The sequence below is a fragment of the Ambystoma mexicanum genome, chromosome 6q (assembly GCF_040938575.1).
Source record: "Ambystoma mexicanum isolate Mex_15411 chromosome 6q, UKY_AmexF1_1, whole genome shotgun sequence".
Classification (NCBI taxonomy): domain Eukaryota; kingdom Metazoa; phylum Chordata; class Amphibia; order Caudata; family Ambystomatidae; genus Ambystoma; species Ambystoma mexicanum.
This window is the reverse complement of record NC_090937.1, coordinates 1265807365-1265830694: the sequence shown is the minus strand read 5'-3', so window position 1 is coordinate 1265830694 and position 23330 is coordinate 1265807365. Positions and strand designations below refer to the sequence as shown.

General features: G+C 45.9%; 1 protein-coding gene across 2 annotated transcripts in view; it reads right to left on the bottom strand.

Moving 5' to 3' along the window:
- Nucleotides 1-1024: 1024 nt before the first annotated feature.
- DHX15 (DEAH-box helicase 15) overlaps nucleotides 1025-23330 on the bottom strand; it is a 346647-nt gene continuing 324341 nt past the window's right edge. For both annotated transcript variants that reach the window (XM_069631877.1, XM_069631876.1), the window contains exon 14: nucleotides 1025-1578. In XM_069631877.1, the coding sequence (XP_069487978.1) occupies nucleotides 1461-1578 (118 nt within the window). In that variant the 3' untranslated portion in view covers nucleotides 1025-1460. The remainder of the gene's footprint in view (nucleotides 1579-23330) is intronic.

The window sequence follows — 23330 nt, the reverse complement described above, 5'->3', positions numbered from 1 at the left end:
AAGTGTTTATTTGAATAACTGCCACTGTGAAACTGTTACGACCATACTGCTCACATTGACCCCTCTTGAGATGAGCCTGGCTGCTCAACCACACTACCAGCCTGTGTAGTACAGACGTATACCAAAGGTTGGGTTCCCCATTACCAGGAGGCCAAGGTTGCTGTAGTCTCCCAAAAGGTACTGCACACAATCTTGCTTAACCCTTCCCTTGAATTACTGAATTCTAACCTTGAACTGAATAGTGATGCTCCAAATAAGGTTATTCTTTGGTTTGCATACCACAAGTATTGTGTTGGTTTTTATAATTGCGTTTATGCGTAATGATATATTACTTACCTTTCCAAAGAGTAATCTTTGCCTACATGTATTTAAAATAAACCACAATTCGTACAATGAATAAGTGTATGAGTGTTTCTTTGGACCATATGTATGCCACAATTTCTTTGTACCTATCCACAGCCCTCTCACCCTCCTAAGATAAGTCTGGCCGCTCTGTCATTGCTACCATTATCTCAGTTGGTACAGCCTTCTGCAAACAGTTGGAGATTCTGTACTGTATCGTTTAAATTTTGTAAAGTCTTGGTAGGACGTTAGAAAAACTGTCCTAACATGGGCATCCCATTTTGAAGTAACCAAACGTTTTTACTAGTGATTTTATTTAGCCAGTGTCGAACTTTATGCTTTCTTGCAGTTGGTACTTTTTTTGTATTTACACACCTACACTATGTATTTTTTAGCGGTTCTTCTGCCTACCTCCTACTGTTCAGACAATACCTTTGAGCGTTTGGGTCAAGGATTTGAGTGTAATCTGGTTGGGCTCCTCAGGACGCCTCAGTAGGTTCTGAAAAGCACCCTCAACAGGACGGGAAAAACGTATCGCAACTGTTTAGGTCTATTGTAGGGCTTCTCTGAAAGCTGAAATTCCAAAGTAATCATCCAAAATAAGTTATCTTGCTCAATTAACATTTGTCAAAGTGTTAAGGTATTCAGAAGGTGCAAACTGCTGACAAATGTTATCAAAACCTTAATATAAATAGACTTTATTGAAGTCAGTACCTCTGCATGGAGGCTTAATGTTGTGTCTATACAAGCAAAAGTTGTAACATTTCACAACTTCTAAAAGGAATGTCAACAATTACAACGATCATGCATAACATGGTCGATAATCACGTTTCAGAAGCATTTTCAAACATTTCTAAAGAAATGCTTATAACATTGTTATATTTAACTACTTCCAATAAACTGCATAACATTGATTGACATTTCCAGTATGAGCTACAGTGTCAACACAAAAGGAAGCCATAAATGTTTAATTTATGAAATCAATATTGAATATTTACTGTAAAGAAAAAAATAAAAAGCTTTCAAATAAAGGCTATGACAACCACCATGTAGAGCACGTGAACAGAGTTCATTCTTTGCGTAAAGCAGTCCTGAGAGCATCACAAATGCTCATAAATTTAGTACTGCGTGTATTCCTTGGACTGAAACTTGACTATAATTCGCTCCAGTTGCCTCTTTGCTTCACACTGCGGAAAATTGCCCATGTCATAATATTGCGCCGCAATCTTCACCAACCTAAAAAAAAAATAGGTTTTTAAAATTATACTTTAAAAGTAAAATGTACCTTAAATTCAGATGTTTGAAAGGTAACAAAATGACAAGACTTTGCTGGCTTTGAAGTGTGCTATGCATGCACTTTACAGATCTTTAACTCACCTTTCTCTTCAATAAGGACATAAATAACCTTTTTAAAAAATGCACTACTTTATTACAGATGGGGACAGAATACTAAGTGCACAAGTGGTTTACAAAGTGTACTTGCACTTGCTCATATACTTAAAACCAATGTGTGGAGGATAGGCTTTTATATATTTCACACAATCATCCTACATGGTTTTCAGGCATTCGAAGGTTAGGCATTACCAAGTACTTCAGTTCCCTGGGCCCCGTTAGCTCATAAAAGTGCACTTTGAAACCCATTTATATGATAAAGTAAAATTCACATAAATTTGATTGTAATTGCCATTTATATAGCACCCTTTACTCATTTGTATGGCCACAATGGGCTTTGTGGCTGGCACGCCCCCGGGGGATGTTAGGACAGGTTTTCTGAAGTCCAACTAAGGGCTAAGTAAAACCATTCAACTGAAGCATTACAAAACTCTTAGAAGAAGGCTGTACCACCAGAGTTCAGGACAGCATAGACAGAGCAGCCAGGCTTATTTTAGGAGGGAGGGAGGGCTGTAGAATCACTACAAATTAAATTGCAATACAAATGGTCCAAAGAAACACACACTATGTATTGTAAAAATGAATGGTTATTTAAATACAAGTAAGCCCTGATAAATCTTGGGGGAAATGAGTACGATCACAGACCATATGAACACATAGAAAAAACAACAGACAAAAGCATATAACCTTATTTGAAACACCTAAGAGGAGTTCTAGGGAAGTCAAAACGAATAGTACTTTTAGATTACTTTCAGCAATACCAGGGTAGTAGACCCCATCAGTTGCACCGTGACGCTCTGTTAGGGAGAATTCTCAGAAATGTGCTAATTCCCTTCACCTTAGAGACCCCAAACAACGTAGCTGGATTTTGAGGACTTGATTTTTTTTTTCCTGGAAAGAGAGTGAGCCTTTTTTCCCCCACTCATGTATTTTGATGTGCGTTTTACATTTGTTTTCTCCGATTATGGCACTTGTGATAACTCCATAGGCATCATCTTTTCATGTGTTACACAGCACCCTCAGTGCAGTGACACAGGGATGTCTTAGACTTTCCAAAGGTTTAAATACCTTCTCTGGGATCAACTACTGTTCCCTAGAGAACGTAAAGTGAAATTGACTTTACTAGTCTCAACACTCATGTAGCAGTCAAATGCAACCCCTTCCTATCAAAAAGGCTGGTGGCAGTGGTTTTACAACGAACTAACATGATTTTTCCCGACCATGAACACTGGTAGCTAAAAATCAAGGGAGCCATGTTTTTCAAGATGGCGCCTTAAGTCCCTTTTTTCGCCATTTCTTTTTTGAATTGTCCTTCTAGTGTTGAACTTTGCGCGTCAAACCAGGTTTGGTCCCTTTGGCGGGCATTAGGACTGTAGTCCTCCCTTGGTGTCTGAGCGAGCGGGGTGGCCAGGAAGTGAGGGAGGTGCCCGAAACGCCCTGTGAGACCCAAATGCACTCTGGCGTGATTGGCTGGCTGACTGCCCAGCAAGGACAGCCACCCTGCTGGTTGAGTGACAGTTAGGTTTGAATGAAAGGGAGAAAACGGTTTAAATGGCAAGTCTTGTGGACTGGAAGGCAGAGTCGAGAACTGGAACGAAAGAACCGAAGACGAGCTGGAAGAGGACGGCTGCTGCAACCACTGGACCGTTGGTTTCCCCGGTGAAGCCCTGCTGCAGGTCCGAATTGCCAAACTCCATTCAACAGAGAAGCTCCTTCAAGGACGGCTTCTTCCTTTGAGTCGGTGGGACCAATCAACTCATAAGACACCTGGATACCATTCAAGGCTGGTTAGGTTTAACCAGGGAGAGGGACACCAGTTCGTGTTCTTGAATCTACAGCTACTGGAACTGAAGTGACTCCATTTTGTTTGCTTTCTTCAACGATCCCGTGCAGTGCAGGAGTCCCCCGACGTCCTCCCTCTTACCCCCACAACTGAGGCTCAGGAACAGCGGGATCTGCAGGAACTGCAAGGAACCACGGCTTCAGCAACATTTGTTTTCTTCATACAAAGATACAGTGCAAACCCGATTGAGAACGCCATTCTCGCGGAGAAAGTTTGTGAAACTTTCCCAACTTGCAGGCCTAATCAGCTTGTGACCTCACAAATAATTATTTTTCACCTAAACTACTTCTGAGAACTTCTGCAAAGACTTTACTTTGCTCTGTCCTATCCAGAACACTAGCCCACTGACTTTGGCACGGCCTATTGACTTGAATTGAACTATTCTGGTGAACTGAAACTATTTGCACTGCCTAGAAAGTATAAGCATAAATATATATACATATATATATATATATATACATATATATATTCTATTTGTGTAGTTTTTGCTCACTGCTAAGTAACTGAACTGTCATTTGGCTCCTTTTTCAGGGGAGCTCAAACTGTCTCAAAATCTTAAGAGTTTTGTATTCAAGTGTAGTGGTCTATAATATTAAGTCATTCTTCTAGTGAAATGTTTTATAAATGATTGTGTAAATAAGTGTTTTACCAAGAAACCTTGAGTATAAGTGTCAACTTGAACCACTGATTGAAAGTCCTCTAACTACATGTACTGCTCACATTCACTCTTGAGATAAGCCTGGCTGCTAAGCTCGCTACCAACAAACTGTGGTACAGACCAATACCAAAGGTTGGTCTTGCTTACACCTGTAGCCCTAATTGTGTGTGTGTGGTGGTCCCAGAGGGTACTGCATGCAATTCTGCCTAACACGCTCAGCAAGAAATCACATAGTAATATGAACTGGACAATATACATTTCTGATCTAGTGAAACATGGATAGTAGCAACAGTATAAACCTTTAACTCTGATTCAGGATAGCAGTTATTCTTGGGGAGTTGGACCTTGGGGTGTAATATTCAATTGCAGGTGCTTTTCAGTTTACAGACTAAGGGAAGCAATTACTAACTTATTTTAGGATAACAGTTATACTCAAGGTAAGTAAAACCTATACACACTAAAGTGGCTTTAAGCAATTTAAAAGGCAGGTGTAACCCCAAGACTCTTTTTGTGTCCGTCTAAAACAGACTAAGGAATGCAAAACCCAGCGTTACACTTTATGAATGATTCAAAGTTATTCTAGGTAGGTAAAACCTAATGCAGACTTATCCTGGACAGGCTAACAGCAGGTCAGGGGGAGGGCAAGACCCAGTTGGGGACACTCATTGATAGATAAGAATTGTTAGGGAGAATTTGCATTTGTGCTACCCAGAGCTCTTTTGCTGGATTTTAGGACTTGATTTTTATCCTGGAGTGAGAGAACATTTCCTCACTCTGGTATTTGTGATCCGATTTGGACTCTGATTTTGGAGCCTGACAAACTCCATAGGCATCACCTTTTGTATTGTGACACACACAGCACCTTCAGTGCAGTGTCACAGACGTCCTTTGGATTTCTCACAAGGTTTAAATACCTTCTCTTGGGTAAACTTAGGGACGTCATTTCACCAAAATGCCTGGGGTAGCAGACCCATGACCTCTGGTGACAACACAGGAACTGATGTCATTTGACCCAACCCCGAGGTGACATCACGAGAAGCAATGGAACAAGACCTTTTACCCCTTGACAAAACAGGAAGCGGCATCACATAGGATTGTTCCTAAGTACACTATGAAAAATATGGTTAAAATATCCCTGCAACGTGATATACATGTTATACAAGAATGGATCACCATATGTACGGCTGAAAAAAACATGCTATAACTGCAACTTGCGAAAAGCTAAATACATAGTCCGAAATGGATGCTTATTACTCTAAATGCTTTTTGGAATATTTTGTCTAGATTGTGAATTTTAGGTGTTTAAGAACAGACTAAATCAGTGACTCTCACCCTGAAATCTGCCTGAAATTAACCTACGAGTCCAGCAGTTATTGTATACAATTCCAGAAAGACATTTGTTATTCCTATTCTTTCTTATTTAGGGTCACTGCTCAAAGTGTTACACTTGTGGAACCCCCCGTTTAAGAAGCCTGAAAAAAGAAAGCCAGACACTCTAGAAACAAAGAGCCACGTGGCATTGGCCACATGCCAGGACCTTCAATTTATTAAAAAAAAGAAAAAAAACATTTAAATTGTTTAGAGGCACCAAGGGGGCCACAGGGATAGCAAGTGAGATCTCAGGGGTTGCAATTGCTACCCCCAGACAACCCCTAAATGACATCCCTGAGCAAACTACTGTTCCCAAGAGTAGTGAAGTGAAATTGACTTTACTTACCTGTCTTTCCTATATAGGTCCAGAACATCCCATTTTAGGTGGAAGTACTGGGGGGGTTACTTAGTAGCCCCTTTTCCTACTTACTCATGTAAAAGTTGTATGTTACCCTCAAGACTTTTAATGGCTAGTGGCAGTGGTTTAATTTACCGACCAGCGTGCGTTTTTACCGAAGGTTGAATTTTCAGCTGAAGTATTCCACCCATGGGCGCCCATTTTGTCAAAATAGCCCCAGTCTTTTTTTGCCATTTCTTGCTTGTGAGGTCTTTTTTGGGTTTTACTCTGCACGCCAAACCAGGTTTGGTTCCTTTGTTTGTTTTGTCTTTGGTGAGATTCAATGCTGAAGCCCGCCTCTGGCTCCAGTGTGGCAGGGCAGGAAGTGAGGAAGGTGCCTGAAACTCCATTTCCTTACTCTCCTAGGTTACCTGATTGCAGCTAGTGCTGATTGGCTGGCTGTCCTTGCATGACAGCCACACTGCTGTCTGAGTGACAGCTAGGCTGTGCATGAACGGAAGAAACCTGCATAAAAGGTGAGGTCTCTTGAACAGAAGGCAGAGTTGACCACTGGAGGAAACATCCGACAAAAGCAGCTGGAAGAGAAGCTTGCTGTACCCTCCTGGACCCTTGAAGTGCCTGCTGCAGTGCTGAAGCTCCAATTTCGTATCGACAAGAGATGCTCGGAACGGCAAAGTTAGTCTTTGGGTCAGTTGGTCCCACCAACCCAGGGGAAGACGCCATCAGTTCGGGGCTTCTCTATTCGATACGAAATTGGAGCTTCAGCACTGCAGCATGCCACCCCTAAACGGAAGCCGACCAAGGGACAGGAAGCAGAGATTGAAGCCGCAGGATCTGGAGCAGGAGCTGAAGGGGGCGGGACACCAGAAGAGTCAATTTAATTCAACAGGCTAGGCCAAAGTAAAAGGGCTAAAGTCTTGGATAGGATAAAACGGTAAGTAAACGGTTAAGTCTCTGTAGAAGTTCTCAGTAGTTTGACTTGTTGGGTCACAAGCTGATTAGGCCTGAGAGTTGCAAAAGTTTCAAACACTTTGACAGTGAGAGGTAAGTTCTCTCGGTCGGGTTTTCACAGTACCTTAAAATGAAGAAAAAGATGCAGCTGAAGACCTCTGTTCCTGGCGGTTCCTGCGCCTCAGTCGTGGGGACAAGGGGAAGGACGTCGGGGGACTCCTGCACTGAGAGACTGGTCAAAAAGCTGGCAATCCCGGTAGCTCAAGTAAAGCCTAAACTGGTGTCCCTTCTCCCTTGTTATTCGGTTTCCTGCAGCACTCTGAGGAAAATACAACCAGCTCAGAGAATGGTATCCAGGTGACAGTGTCGAGTGGATTGGTCCCACCAACTCAAAGGGAGCAGTCGTCCTTGAAGGGCTTCTCTGACGAGATGAACTTGGCGATTCAGACCTGCAGCAGGGCTTCACCGGGCAAACCATTGGTCCAGGAATTGCAGCAGCCGTCCTCTTGCAGCTAGTCTTCAGTTCTTTCGTTCCAGTGGTCCACTCTGAGTTCCAAGCCAACAGACTTGCCTTTTATTCAGTTCTCTCCCATTCATTCCAGCCTAGCTTTCACTCACCAAGCAGGGTGGCTGTCCTTGCCGGACAGTCAGCCAGCCAATCACGACAGAGTGCATGTGGGTCTCCTAGGAGACTTAGCACAGGGAGTTTCGGGCACCTCCCTCACTTCTTGGCCACCCCAGACACTTGGGCGACAGAGGCGGTCTTCAGTCCTGAAGCTCGCCAAAAGACGAAGGAACAAAGGGACCAAATCTGGTTTGGGTGCGTAGAGAAACTCTAGAAGGACCTTTCCAAAAAGAAATGTTGAAAAAAGAAGACTGGGACCTGTTTAAACAAAGGGGACTCAGATGTCAACTTGAAAAACATGGCTGCCGCGATTTAACACTACTGGTGTTCGCAGACGAGAAAAATTATGGTAGTTCGTTGTAAAACCACTGTCACCTGCCATTTCGAGAGGAAAGAGTAGCATTTGACTGCTACACCAGTATCTGGACACAGGGGATATCAAGTAACCCCTCCAGCACTCTATTGTAAGATAGGGTGTGCTGGGTCTAGGAATTCAAAGAAACTAGTAAAGTCAATTTCACTTACTCTGGGAAACAGTAGTTTATCCCAGAGAAGGTATTTAAACCTGGGAAAGCCTGAAAAAGGCTTCCCTGTGTCACTGGACTGAAGGCGCTGTGACACACATGAAAAGATGATGCCTATGGAGTTGGTTAGACTCCATAACCAAAGGAAACGCGAGTAAAAAACATTTTAGAACCCATGAGAGTGGGAAAAATGGTCACACTCTCTCCAGGTTAAAAAAATCAAGTCCTCAAAATCCAGCAAAGTTGCTGGGGGTCTCTAAGGTGAAGGGAATTAGCACATTTTTGAGAACTCTCCCTAGCAGTCTCCCTGTCAAAATCAGTGGTTACAGGATGTCAGACCATGTAAGATCCCACATAAAGGAGGAGGTCAAGAAGATGCTTGATCTTGGGGTAATAGAGCCATCTACAAGTCCATGGGCTAGTCCAGTTGTACTAGTGCCAAAAGCAGGATCCAAAGAGTTGAGATTCTGTGTGGACTATAGAGCTCTTAATGCAGTCACCATGACTGCTGCTCATCCTTTACCCAGGACAGATGAGCTGGTGGACAAACTTGGTTCCTCCAGGTACCTCGTTCCATTTAACCTGACCTCCGGCTATTGGCAAATGGCTCTGACAGACCATGCCTAGGAGAAAAACTGAATTTTCTACCCCAGGAGGCCTCTACCAGTTGAAGGTTAAGCCTTTTGGATTAGAAAAATGTACCTACTACATTCGGAGGATGGTGAATCAAGTTCAGAATGGGCTGGAGGACTTCTGCAAGGCATACTTGGATGGCATTGTAGTGTTCAGCCCCACTTGGGAAGAGCATCTTTACCACCTTGGATATGTTTTGCAGGCTCTTGAACAGGCCCATCTGACCATAAAGGCTAGCAAATGTCAAATTAGTCAGAGTAAAGTGGTCTACCTTGGACATGAGGTAGGAGGAGGTGAAATAAGGCCATTGCCTAGCAAAGTACAAGCTGTACAAGACTGGGCCACCCCTACTACTCAAACCCAAGTGAGAGCCTTTATAGGTTTCACTGGGTACTAAAGGAACTTCATTGTGAACTATGGGACCATAGCTTCTAGCTTGAATGTGATCGCCTCACCCAAATTTCCCAAGAACGTCAGGTGGAATGAGGAGAGCACCAAGGCTTTTGAATGGCTTAAGAAAGTCCTTTGTCAAGCTTCAGGTTTGAGGGCCGACTACTGTTAGGCAGAATTGCAGGCAGAACCCTCTGGGAACACCACACACAAGACTACGGGTGTAAGCAAAAACTAACTATTGGTGCAAGTCTGTACCACACACTTTTGGTAGCGAGCTGAGCAGCCAGGCGTATCTCAAGAGGGAATGTGAGCAGTAGAAGAAGTTACATAGAAGTATCACAATCACAGTGGTTCAAGTAAACACTTAAGGTTTCTTGGTAAAAATACTTAAACATTTATTTACACAGTCATTTAGAAAGCCATCACTAGTAGAAATCAATTCAATAAACACCAATATACTACAGTATCACACTCTAAGTTATAAAGACAGTTTTGAGTTCCCCTGAAAAAAGGAGCCAAATGGCACTTCAGTACTTTTAAATAGGAATAAAAAAGCATAGGTTTGTACGAAGGGTTAGAAAATACTTCTCTTCGATAATGCAAAGGTTCAGTGTACCAGGAGGGTCAGTTCAATTCCAAAGGCCAGGCCAAAGTCAATAGTCTAGTGTTCTTGGATAGGACAGCACAGTTCTGGGACAAATGGAGAAGTCTTTGTAAAGGTTTTTAGAAGTAGTTCAGATGATAAAGAAAGGTACGCTGGGTCGCAAGCTGATTAGGCCTGCGAGTTGGGAAAGTTTCACAAACTTTCACTGCGAGAGTTAGGATCTCTCAACCGGATGGCACAGTACCTTAAAGTGAGCAAAAAGATGTAGCTGAAGATGTTGGTTCCTGGCAGTTCCTGCAGATCTCTGTTCCTGAGCCTCAGTCGTGGGGACATCGGGGGACTCCTGCACTGCACAGGATCGTCGTCGGTGCAAACAAAACTGTGCCACTTCAGCTCATGTAGATGTGGCTTTCAAACACAAATTAGTGTCCTTCTCCCTGGTTAACCTTAACCAGCTCTGAAAATGGTATCCAGGCGTTTGCTGAGTTGATTGGGCCGACCAACTCAAAAGGAAGAAACCGTCCTTTAAAGAACTTCTCTGTCGATCGGAGTTGCAGCAGGGCTTCATCAGGCAAACCAACGGTGCAGTGGTTGCAGCAGCCGTCCTCTTCCAAGCTCGTCTTTGGTTCTTTCATTCCAGTGGTTGACCTTCGTCCTGGAGACTCGCCTTTTAAACAGTTCTCTCCCTTTCATTCCAGCCTAGCTATCACTCACCCAGCAGGGTGGCTGTCCTTGCCTGACAGTCAGCAAGCCAATCACACCACAGTGCAATTGGGTCTCCTAGGAGACAAGAACAGGAGTTTTGGGCACCTCCCTCACTTCCTGCCCACCCCAGACAATCAGACGAAATGGGCGGACTTCAGTCCTGAAGCCTGCCAAAGGCTCACGAACAAAGGGACCAAACCTGGTTTGGCGCGCAGAGTTAAACACTGGAAGGACCTTTCCACAAAGACAAGGCAAAAAAAGATGACCAGAGTTGTTTCTACAGAGGGGTCGTGGGCACCATATTGAAAAACATGGCAGCCCCAATTTTTAGCTACCGGTGTTCGCTGTCGGGAAAAATCATGGTCGTTCGTTATAAAACCACTGCCAACAGCCATTTCAATAGCAAAGAGTAGCTTTTGACAGCTACAAGAGTGTTTAGACATAGGGGATACTAAGTGACCCCTCCAGCACTCTATAGGAAGATAGTTTGTGCTGGGTCTATGAATTTACAAAGACTAGTAAATTCAATTTAACTTTACATTCTCTGGGGAACAGTAGTTCATCCCAGAGAAGGTATTTAAACCTTGGGTAGTCCAAAGGACACCTGTGCCACTGCACTAAAGGTGCAGTGTGACAATAAAAAGATGCTGCCTATGGGGTTATCTAAAACTCCATAACCAAAGAACACAAGAGTAAAACACATCAAAATACCTGAGAGAGTGGGGAAAAAGGCTGACGCTCTCCAGGGGAAAAAAACAAGTCCTCAAAATCCAGCAAAGTTGCTGGGGGTCTCTAAGGTGAGGGGTAATAAGCACATTTCTGAGAATTCTCCCCAACTACAATCAATCCTTTATTGTACAGACAGATGCTTCTAACAGGGATAGACGCAGTTCTGAGTCAGCTGTATGAGAAAGCCAGGGAACACCCCTTCTGCTTCATCAGTAGGAAACTGAAGGACCATGAGACAAGGTGGGCAACCATTGAACTTGGGTGTTTTGCCATTGTGTGGTCTCTGAAGAACTTTAGACCATGCTTTTATGGATCTACTTTTGTAATTCAGACAGACCACCAACACTTGTGATAGTTAATGCAGACGAAGGGGGACAATCCTACATTGTTAAGGTGGTCAATCAGACTCCAAGGGTTTGATTTCACCATAGAACACAAATCAAAGGTGCAATAACCAACATGCTGATGGTCTCTCCAGAAAGTACGACCAACGGGATTAGGAGATTCATCCAGGAGTGGAATAAATCCTGCGGTCACTTATTCTGGGGGGTACGAGTGTTAGGGAGAATTAGCATTTCTGTGCCAATCCCCTTCAACCTTAGAGACCGCCAGCTCTTTTGCTGGACTTTGGGAATTGTTGATTTTCATCCTGGAGTGAGTATTTCTGTTCTGATTTGGACTGTTTCTTCTCGTTTTGGAGTCTGACAAACTCCATAGGCATCACATGTTGTATTGTGACACACAGCACCTTCAGTGTAGTGTCAGAGAAGTCCTTTGGATTTCTCACGAGGTTTAAATCCCTTCTCTTGGGTAAGACATGCATTACTTACCGTAAAAGCATTTCTGATAGTTGTATCTGCTTATATTCACATGCTGTGCATATGGTCCGACATCCAGTGGTAACCACAGAGTATTGCATCTTGTCTTTCGAGACTCGAAAGGGGACATCGACATGGGCGTGCCTGTAACACTATCCCTATGTGAAGTGTAGTGTACCCAAAATCCCTCACGCGTCAAGGTCCCTCTGATTGTATTTTTTCTGCCAAGAGGGAGCCTTATGACTATCGTGAGAGAGTACAGAAAAGAGAGAAAGTGGTAAGACGCCTATGTTCCTTCCATCCGAGCGGGGAGAAAGGGTGGGCGCATGTGAATCTAAGCAAATACAACCATCAGAAATGCTTTTACGGTAAGTAATGTATGTCTTCTGATGTTAATCTGCTTAGAATCACATGCTGTGCATAGACTAGCGAGCAGTACATCGAGTTGGAGCTGGGTTGTGAGAAGGAACAGTAGTGAAGAACAAGTTACTTTCTTACCTGGTAACGTTCTTTCGATGGGATGGTCCGACGACGTATTCCATATCTATGACGGGTAATGTCCGCAGCACAGCTGCGGACATTACCCGTCATAGATATGGAATACGTCAGAGAACCCAATCCCATCGAAAAGATGTTTTAGAACTGCCTTTCCCACCTGAGAATCAGACCTAGAATGAGTGTCTAGGCAATAGAGTTTTGTAAAGGTATGTACAGAACTCCAGTTTGCCGCTTTGCAAATAGATTCAAAGGGAACATTTGCAATGAATGCTATGGTTGCCCCAGTGCCTAGAGTGGAATGTGCTCTAGGCGAAGGGCAGTTCTCTCTTAACAAGATTGTAGCAGAGTAATGCTTTTTACCATCCATCGAGAGATAGTGGATTTGGAAACTGCGTCTCCTTTTCCTGCCGCCACCGAAACGAAAAACGATTAGTCTTTCTAAGTGGTCGAGTTCTTTCCATGTAGAACATGGCAGCTCTGCGTACATCCAGTGTGTGCAGGATTCTTTCTCCCAGGCTTGAAGGATTAAGAAAGAATGTTGGTAGTTCTATTGACTGGTTGACATGGAACTTTGAAATGAATTTAGGTGCAAATCTAGGGTGAGTGCGCAGAACCACCTTGTCTTTGTGAACTGTTACGAAGGGATCTAGGATCGAGAGTGCCTGTAGTTCACTTACCCTCCTGATGGAGGTAAGTTAAGGGTGAGGTCTTTAAGACTTGCCTTGTGCATGGGCTTGAAAGGAGCCCCCATAAGCCTAGTTAACACCACGTTTAGGTCCCATCCAGGAGCTGGGTTAGAAATGGGAGGGTGAATTATTTTCACTCCCTCCATAAAAGCTTTAATAACTGGTATCTTCCACCATGACACTATTGTGATGTAGTGTAGGCTGAAAGTGCAGCAAGGTGTACCTTTATGGAGTTGAAGACCAGGCCTGAGTCAAGTAAATGAGTTGGGTATAACACAATGTGTATGGGAGAGCAGTTAACCAGGTTAATGCTCTTTGAGTTGCACCAGATGACAAACCGTTTCCATTTACTGGAATATCAGTATCTGGTGTTCGGCTTTCTTGCCTCCCTGAGAATGTCCATACATCTGAGGGAGTTTCAGGTGTCGAACTCTATGACCTCAGGAGCCAGGCCACTAAGTTCAATGTCTGTGGGCATGGGTGAATCGTCTCCACTCTGTCTTGCGACATGTTGTACAAGCAAGGCAGTTTGACTGGAGGAGATCTCCATCAGATGAGCGAACCAGGGTTGGCAGGCCCACATGGGTGCCACCAGTATCATCCGACTGGTTCCTGGTGCATCCTGTGCACAATCTTGTTGAGTCGGGTGAGGAGATGAACCTTAGACAAATCTCCCTGACCATCTTTTCCAGAGTCCGTTCCCCTTGGAGCAGTTCCATCTCTGGGAAGCCCCATTCTGCGAAAACGTTGGAGATGATGTCTTTGTGTAATCGCCATTTGTACTCCCTGGGCAACGGAAAGTCTCTGCTGAGTATGTCTGCCAGAAGATTGAGTTCCCCTGGAACATGTTGAGATAGTAGGAACATGTGTTTGAGAGCCCACTTCCAACTGTTCTGGGATAGTTTGGACAGCCCTTGAGAAGGAGTGCCCCCTTGTTTGTTCAGATAGTACATGGCCGTGGTGCTGTCTGTGGATCAGGATCGTCTTCCCTTGCAGTAGTGCCTGGAAAGCTTTTAGTGTTTTGAACAGTGCCAACAGTTCCAACAGGTTTTATGTAGTTGGATGCTATGTCTGACGACCAAACTGTGCGCTGTCTGTTGAAGCAGGTGAGCTCCCCCACCCTGTAAGAGACGCGTCTGTGGTTAGAGTGGCTTCCACTGCAGGGGTGGTAAAGGATTTCCCTTTCAAGAGGTTCTCCCTCGACCACCACTGCAGCGAGAGAACGAGGGCCAGCGAGACAACCACTAGATCGTCCCACTGTCGGCTGGCCCGACACCACACTGGCTGTTGAGCCACTCTTGCATTGGGTGCAGGCGCGCGTGAGGAACCAAGTAGATACATGACGCCATCATTCCTAGCAGTAGCATAGCCTTACATACACAGTCACCTCTCGAATGGCTAGATACTGAGGGATCTGAAACATGTTTTGGACCCTCTCGGAGGGGTAGACGAGGCAGTCCTTTGTTCGAATTAGATCCCCTAGGAACTGTTTGACCTGACTAGGGTCTAGGCTGGATTTCATTTCGTTGATAGAGAATCCCAGACTGAATAGAAGATCGATCGCCTTTTGGGTATTTGACAGACACGTTTGTTGAGTCCCCTGTTATGAGCCAGTCATCGAGGTAAGGATAGACCAGGATGGATTGCCTGCGCAGATGTGCTGCTGCCACCACTACTACTTTTGTAAATACCCTTGGTGCAGATGCTATGCCGAAGGGTAGCACTTTGAACTGATAATGCTTGTCCTGTATCACAAATCTGAGGTAGTTTCTGTGCGCTGGTAACATTGAAATATGAAAGTATGCATCTTTCATGTCCAGTGTTGCCATGTAATCCCCCTGTATTAGCAGTGGGATTACTTCCTGCAGTGTGGCCATGCAGAACTTTTTTGGCTTTACAAATTTGTTCGCTGGGCGCAGATCTAGAACAAGGCACATGGTTAAACCCTTTTTGGGTACAGGGAAGTACACTGAATAAATATCTTCTTTCACCTGTGCCAGAGGTACAATTTCCATAGCTCCTTTCTCCTGTAGTGTTTCTACTTCCTGCAGAAGAATGCGAAGATGGTCTGGTGTCAGTCTTGCTCGTGGAGGTCTGAATGTTGGGAATCGGTTGAACTCTACACAGTACCCGTGGGCCACGGTCTTTAGCACCCACTGGTCTGTAGTTATCTCCTCCCATGCCTGAAGAAACAATGTTAGCTGGCCCCCAACCGGGGAGGGGACCCGAATCTTCGGATCATTTTGAGCATGAGGCCGGGGAGCCTCTGGGGGTAGAGATCCGGTCTCTTCCTTTGCCACGGCGTTGACCCCTTTGGGGATATGGAGTGGTGTATCCACTATTGCCCTGTGTAGAATTCCAATTGTTTCCCGATTAGTATTATTGCTGAGGGAAGCGTTGGCCACGAAAAAGCTGTTTGGACCCAGATCCTCTTGTAGAGGGGCTTTGTGTAATCTGGTCCAGTGTTTTTAAGGTCTCATGCTCCTTTTTGCGGTTTCGAGGGCCTCATCTACCGCCTTCCCAAACAGGTTGGATTTTTCCACGGGTTTAATAGGGACGCTGGTGTCTCTGGCTGAAATCCAGAGTTCTGTAGCCAAGCATGTCTTTTTAGGAGTGTGCCTTGAGCTAGGGATCGACCAGCCGATTCTGCAGAATCCAAAGTATTCTTAAGAATGCTCTGGTTCACCTGTCTGCCTTCAGACGTAGTGGAGAGGAGAGTACGTAGGGGTCTGGGAACCTCCGGTTTGCCTTCCTGTAGTAAAGCCCACTGGGCATCGGCGTAGCTGGCCAACAAGGTATTACTGTTGGCAATGCGTGTTGAGAAAGTGGCTGCAACCGTGATCCTTTATCCAAGGCCGTAAAGTTGTTTACCTTCCTTATCAGGGGGTGCCTCGCTGGTTGACAAAGGGACCCCTGCCTGCTTTCACGTAGTAGTCACCACCAGGGAGTCTGGGGTGGAATGACCTCTGATATAAAGAGGCTCTGATGGAGAAGGGCGAAAGTTTTTCTATTCGCGGGTTGACACCTCTTGTGAGCAGGTGTCGATAAGGATGGCGTCAGACATTTAATTGACTTGAGAAGGGGAATGGCCTGGCTGGCCGGTGGTTTCTCCTTAAGGCCGTCTTCCACAAAGTCAGCTTCGGGGACCGCCTCATCAGTAGCAATCTTTAGGCCCCCTTAGGCCATCCTTGGACCTAGACGGATACTTGGGCCTTTCCGTGGGCCTCGGCGCATTCCGGCCTGCCGGTTCTGAGAATCGGCAGCGACAATCCTGGCTAAGCTGCTGGCGACGTCCTCCGCGGTGGGGATGCATGTAGCTTCAGCCTGCGAGGGGGTCTGCTTCGGCGGTGTCAGGGCCTGGTCTTCTGCGACCACCTTCTTCGGTGGAACCGGAACCCTATCGTCGCCAGCCGCCTTCTTGCGATGCGTCTCGGCGGAACCGGAAATATCTGGGGTAGCGCCCTTTGTTTTCGATTGCCCGGTCGCTAGGCACGGCTGCGGGGAGGGCTGCCAATCCCAACAGTCGGCGGGTGCCGCCGGACCTTCCGGTGGCCCTGAAGTCTTCTTTGACCTAGCCGAAGATTGACTTGGGGTTGTGTGCTTTGTGCTGTGTACATGTTAGTCTTTGTCGCCGGGGTGTCACCTCCCCATAGCAGTGCTTAAGCCTTGCCTAGCAGGGCCAGGGACAGACTATGCGGAACACGAGTGTTCTGTCGAAAGGTCAACCACCTCCGGTACAGAGTTATGATCATCACAATCGCCGTCACATTCGGTGGCTGCGGCAGCGGGAGATAATTCGGCCTTCAACATACTGTAGGCCACCCACCGCTTGACTACGCTCCTTTAATGTCTTAGGACGGAGCAGCGCATCCTTCCTCCTTGTGATCGTGCGATAAGTACCGGTTATACTGTCTGTGCCCATCTTTCCAAGGGCATTTGCTCCTACAATTAGGACAAAACCTAAATGGAGTCCTCTCCATAGCTGAGAATGGGTAGAGTGACGAAGACCGAAAGGGAAAGGCATTCTCAATTTGTATAGAAATGTCCACCCCGACCCCACTCTTCCCGGCCACAAGGTCGGCAGCGACGACTGGATCACTGTCAGTCGAGTTCTTGAAGATCTTCAGCGGAGGTCTGTAACAGCCGTCAAAAACAGGGGACGGATAGGGTGATATGGATAGTTTATAGAATTATTCGACCAAAGGTTGATGGGAAATAAGCAAAGTCTTTGACAAGCTCTGCATCAAGGCGACCAGTATGCTGGGCAGAAAAAACAATCTCAGGGACGTGAGGGATTTTGGGTACAATACACGTCACGTAGGGATTGTGTAACAGGCACACCCATGTTGATGTCCCCTTTCAATTCTAGAAAGGCAAGATGCAATACTTCACGGTTACCACTGGATGTTGGACCATATGCACAGCATGTGATTCCAAGTAGATTAACAAACATCAGAAACTAATGTTCCCAAGAGTAGTAAAGTGAAATTGACTTTACATACCTGTCTTTCCTATGTAGGTCCAGTACACCCCATCTTATGTGGAAGTACAGGGGGGGGGGGGTTACATAGTAGCCCCTTTTACTACTTACTAATGTAACTGTTACCCTCATGACTTTTAATGGCTGGTGGCAGTGGTTTAACGTTCCTACCATTGTGCGTTTTTACCACACACTCAATGATTCCTCAGCTGCAGTATTGCACCCATGGGTGCCCATTTTGTCAAAATGGCCCCCGTCTTTTTTCGCCATTTCTTGCTTTTGAGGTCTTTCTTGGGTTTTACTCTGGTCTCTTGGTTCACTTTGTCTTTGGCGGGGTTCAGTGCTGAACCCCCCCCCCCCCCACCCTGACTCCAGCGTGTCTGGCAGAGGAGGAAGCTAGGGAGGTGCCTGAAACTCCCTGTGCTTAGTTTCTTTGGTTACCTGAATGCACCAAAAGGTGATTGGCTGGCTGTCTTTGGACAGCCATGCTGCTGTGAGGGTGACAGCTAGGCTGGAAATGAAAAAGGCAAGGTCTCAGACAGAAGGCAGAGTTGACCACTGGACGAAGAATCCGAAGAAAGAAACAGGAAGAGAAGCTTGCTGCACACGCCTGGACCTTTGGTTTGCCCGGTGAAGCCCTGCTGCAGTGCTTAAGCTCCAAATTTCATACTGACTAGAGAAGACCGGAACAGACTACTTCTTGCCTTGGGTTGGTGGGACCAACTGACCCAAAAATTAACTAGACTGGAACCCCTCTCCCTGCTGGCTGTACTGCTTTGCTGCTGCTGGTACCAAGTGCCAGGGGACAGGAACACCAGGAACGAGTATCGTCTTTAAGCCGGACCCGAGCTCCAGGAAGATCCCAAGGACCCTCTCGAAGTAGGACCACCCAAATCCTGAGCCACCTGAACAGTGCTGGACCCCAGAAGCAAGGGGAGCCCATAAGGTGTCCAAGAACCGTGGTGGTGCTATTGACCGGTAGCTGAAAATGCGAAGTGCTGCTGATTTGGAAAGAGCCCATTGCTGCCGCTGACCTTCAAACCGCAGTGCAGGAGTCCCCAGAATGAAAGAACCGAAGACTAGCTGGAAGAGGATGGCTGCTGCAACTCCTGACTGTTGGTTTGCCCGGTGAAGCCCTGCTGCAGGCCCGAATCGCCAAGTTCATCTTGACAGAGAAGCCCTTCAAGGACGACTTCTCCCTTTGAGTTGGTGGCACCAATCAACTCGTAAGCCACCTGGACACCATTCTCAGAGCCGGTTGTATTTTCCTCAGAGTGCTGCAGGAAACCAAATAGCCAAGGAGAAGGACAACAGTTTGTGTGCTTGACGACAGCTACCGGAATCGAAGATTTACCAGTTTGCCAGCTTTGTGACCAGTGCCTGTGCAGTGCAGGAGTCCCCCCGATGTCCTCCCTCTTGTCCCCACAACAGAGGCCCATGAACCCAGGATCTGCAGGATTGCAAAAGGACTAGAAGCCAGATGATCCCCTTCTTCCAACCTAAGGTACTGCCTTGACTAAAGGGGTACTTACCTTTTTGGTATATAGCTTGTCTTACTGGAGACTTACAGTAGCTGCTTTTTCTGCAAAGTTGCTTGCAGCTTTGATTTTACAAGCCTTACAGCTTGTGGCACAACAGTGATTCTTTTCTACAAACTTTCTATATAACAGTGATGTCTACAAGAAGTGCCTCAGCTCCCCTAGGCTTTGTTGAATTGACATTGGCAGTCCTGGCTCCCTGCAGACTCTTCTGACCCATTGAATGTTGAACAGTCCCTAATAGGTGGTACATAAGTTACTTGTATTGCTGGGAAAGGGTCAACCTATACTTCATGGGGGGGTGGGGGGGATTGTCAAGTACTTACCTGTTCAGAGAACTTGCAAACCTTTTTCCTTCCCTAAACTTTACCTTTTCCACAACCTCAGTATTGCATTTAAGTGTCAAAAGTGATATATCAATGTCCACAGTGTCCCAACAATTGAAGTCACCTCAGGGTGCAGGACGAGTGTGACATCCCGAAATGGTTATCTACTTGCTTAACTTAAAGCAGAGAAAGTGTTTTGAAGTGTATTTTCTATTGCTACATATTGCCCTTTCTAACGAAGTATTATTTAAAAACTGACTTAAATAATTCTTTTACTAGAAAAACCTTAGTATAAGTGTTATTTGGATTCTTGTCATTGTGAATCTGTTACATCTCTACAGCTCACATTTATCCCGCTTGAGATGAGTATGGCTGCTCAGTCACTCTACCAACGTGACTAAAACAGACCTAAACCAATAGATCGGTTATTTATTGCCAAGAGGACAGGTCTGGTGTAGTCTTAACACAGGGTAACTACATACAATCTTGCCTAACAATCATCCTCTCAGCTTCCAGGATCAGACTCTTATGCAGGAAACCAGCCAATCAAACAGCCTTGCAACATTCCAACTTGGGGGGCTGGCAATCCTTTCAGGACAGTCAGCCTTCCAGTTCGAGCTGGAATCTCGCACTCGGGCTGGAAGACAAAGGGCTGTGGAGTTTAGTACTCTTCGTTCGTTTCCTGACTACAGACACTATGGAGCCTGGGCAGGGAGTAGCTCACACAAGAAAAGGTATTTAAACCTTGTGTTATATCTAAACAGATTCCTCTGTGACACTGCACTGAAGGTGCTGTGTGTCTCCATACAACATGCATATGCCTATGGAGTTTGTCAGACTCCAAAAACAGTGAAAACAAAATCCAAAGCAGGTAAAAACACGAGTGAGAAAAGGGTCTCTCACTACAGGGTTAAAATTAAAAAGTCCCAAGTCCAGCAAAAGAAGAGCTGGGGTTCTCCAAGTTGGGAGGAATTTAGCACCGAAATGAGAATTCTCCCTAACACTTGGCGACAGAAATGAACTGAGTAGATCTGTCAGTTGCCTTTTTCTAGTTGGAGGCCCAGAAGATCTTCGCAGCATTGGCTCATTGGTGCCCTTTTAAGGCTCAGGAGAAGGACAGTTGTCGTGCGTTAGACTTTGTTCCGGTTCTCGGTCCATCTCGGCTGAGGGGCCTTCAGAAGTGGGATCCCTTCGCTGTAGTTCCAATGGATGCCCACAAAGTTTAAGACGAAACCACACTTCGGAAAATGTTGCACCTCAAAATGGCACAGGAGGCTGGGCACTGACTAATTGTGTGCCGTGGAGGACGCAGCACTTCCAGGAAGGGTGCAAAATACAGTTTGTTTTGGTACTGTTTAGGCCCACCAGCCCGAGAGGTCGGGACAGCAGCGGTTACTCAGGCGGCTCTTGTGGTTGATGGAAGTTGCTGCGGACGTCCTCCTTCGTCAGAATCTTGGTTCCAGTGGTAGATGTTGGGAGAATTCTCAGAAATTTGCCAATTCCTGCCACCATAGAGACACCCAGTTATTTTGCTAAACTTTGGGACTTTGAACTTTTCAATTCAATGTGTTTTCTGTGTTTGTTTCCTTTTGGTTATGGAGTCTAACAAACTCCATAGGCATCTTTTACAACTGTCGCAAAGCACCTTCAGTGCAGTGACACAGGGAAGTCTTCCAGATTTCCGAAGGATTAAATACCTTCTCTGGGATCAACTACTGTTTCCCAGAACAGTAAAGCAAAATTGACTTTACTTAGCATTGTACTTGCTAGAACCAGCACACCCCACCTTACAATAGAGTGCTGGAGGGGTTACTTAGTATCCCCTGTGTCTAAATGCTCATAACATTTTAATAAAGTTACTCACAGTAGTGACTACCTTACTTAGTCCTTAGTCCCCTTTCCTCCAAACTTTTGGACATTCCGTCCTGTGGGACGGGACAGGAGCACTTTTGGTAAAAAGCATCAAATTGAAAATTGTGTCCTCTTTTTACGCAGGGTACCGCACGCAGCCGTAACCCTGCCCTCCTTAGCTCTGCCCCGCCCATCGCCCTTCAGTCCTTTTCTATCACCAGGTGTGAGACCATTTAAGCAATAATGGAGGATACTTATTAGAGGGGACGGCGGGTGTATGGAGGAAGGGTACTATGGAGTAGGAGTAAGGTAGTCACTACGGTGAGTAACTTTATTATACTCTTACGTCCCGTCCCCTTTCCTCCATACTTTTGGGAGATTACCAAGCACTCCTTACAGGATAATGGGCGGATGGAACTCCTTTACTGAAAGAGGTTTTTAAGAACAGCTTGGCCGAACTGAGCATCAGCCCTGGAGTTCAGGTCTAAGCAGTAATGCTTCACAAAAGCTGATGGGGAAACCCATGTGGCTGCCTTGGCAATGGTTTCCCAGGGAACATTCTTTCGAAGGCAATGGCAGCAGCCTTGCCCTGCACAAGATGGACATGAATTCACTTTGGAGTTTGAAGTCCCTGAGCGGAATACGCTTCAGAGATGCAGGAAGCAATACATCGGGAGATAGTTGCTGTTGAAGCCTGCTTTCCTTTTGAGACTCCGAAGGTCACCAAGAGCTGGGAAGATCTCTGAAGATTAGATGTTCTGTCCACATAAAACTTAAGAGCTCGCCTTACATCCAAATTATGCAGAACCCTCGGCATCTGAAGCCGGTTCTGGGAAGAAAACTGGTAAGGAAACCGACTGGTTCAGATGAAAATCAGATACCACCTTTGGAAGGAAAGAAGGATTTGTCCAGAGGACAACCTTATCCTTGTGAAAGGTGAGGAATGGATGTTCTACCGACAAGGCCTGAAACTCGCTAACACGCCTTGCCGAAGTTACCGCAATCAGAAAGGCCATTTTCCATTAAAGGAATTTAAAGTCTGCCATAGCCATGGGTTCAAAGGGTTTATGACAAAGCAGTAAGGACCACATTCAGATCCCACTTAGGATGCAGGCTGCGCACAGGTGGATACAGATGCAACAGACCTGCTAAGTGCCTTTTAATGACAGGGTTTGTCAAAGAAAAAGAGCAAGAGTCCATGGACAGGTAGGCGGCAATAGCCGACAAATAAGTCCTACAAGACAAAACATGCATGCCTGAAGCTGCCAGATGAGAAATGGACAGCACTGTGTCGATAGCAGCTTCTCTGGGGTCCAGCTTTTTTGCTAAACACCAGTGATAGAAACTGAGCCATTTGCTCCTATACCGAGACCTGGTCGAAGGTTTTCTAGCCACTTGGACAATACGCATATTATCCGCGGACAAATTGAAACGGTCTAAAGATTTGAACTCAGGCACCAGGCTGCCAAGCTGAATGATTGTGGGGAGGGGTGCCATATCTGCTGATCGCTCTGGTGAAGCAGGTCAGGAATCAGCGGAAGCCTGATCGGTGAGCAGACTGACAGATGCTGAAGCTCCAAAAACCAGAATCTGGCTGGCCACCACAGGGATATGAACTGGAGAGTCCAATTTGACGTGCTCCTGAGCTCGTCAGCTCGTCTGAGCTGATCAGAGGAAGAGGCGGGAAGGCGTAGGCCCTGATGTTGTGCCCCGGAATCTCGAGAGCTTCCCCCAGGGAAGAGGCTCCAAAGCCTGTTCCTGGAAGCATAAATAGGAAGTTTCCTGTTCAATGACGTCGCAAAGAGGTCCACTTCTGGAATGCCCCAATGGCGAAAAAGTTCAGAAAGGATCTCCGTGCTCAGCTCCCACTAGTAGCTGACCACCGCTCACCGGCTGAGTCTGCCGTTATATTCAGCTGGCCCGGAATGTGTACCGCCAACAGCCAAACTGTGCTGAATGGCCCATTCCCAAATCTGAATGGCTAGATCTACAAGGGGAGGTGACC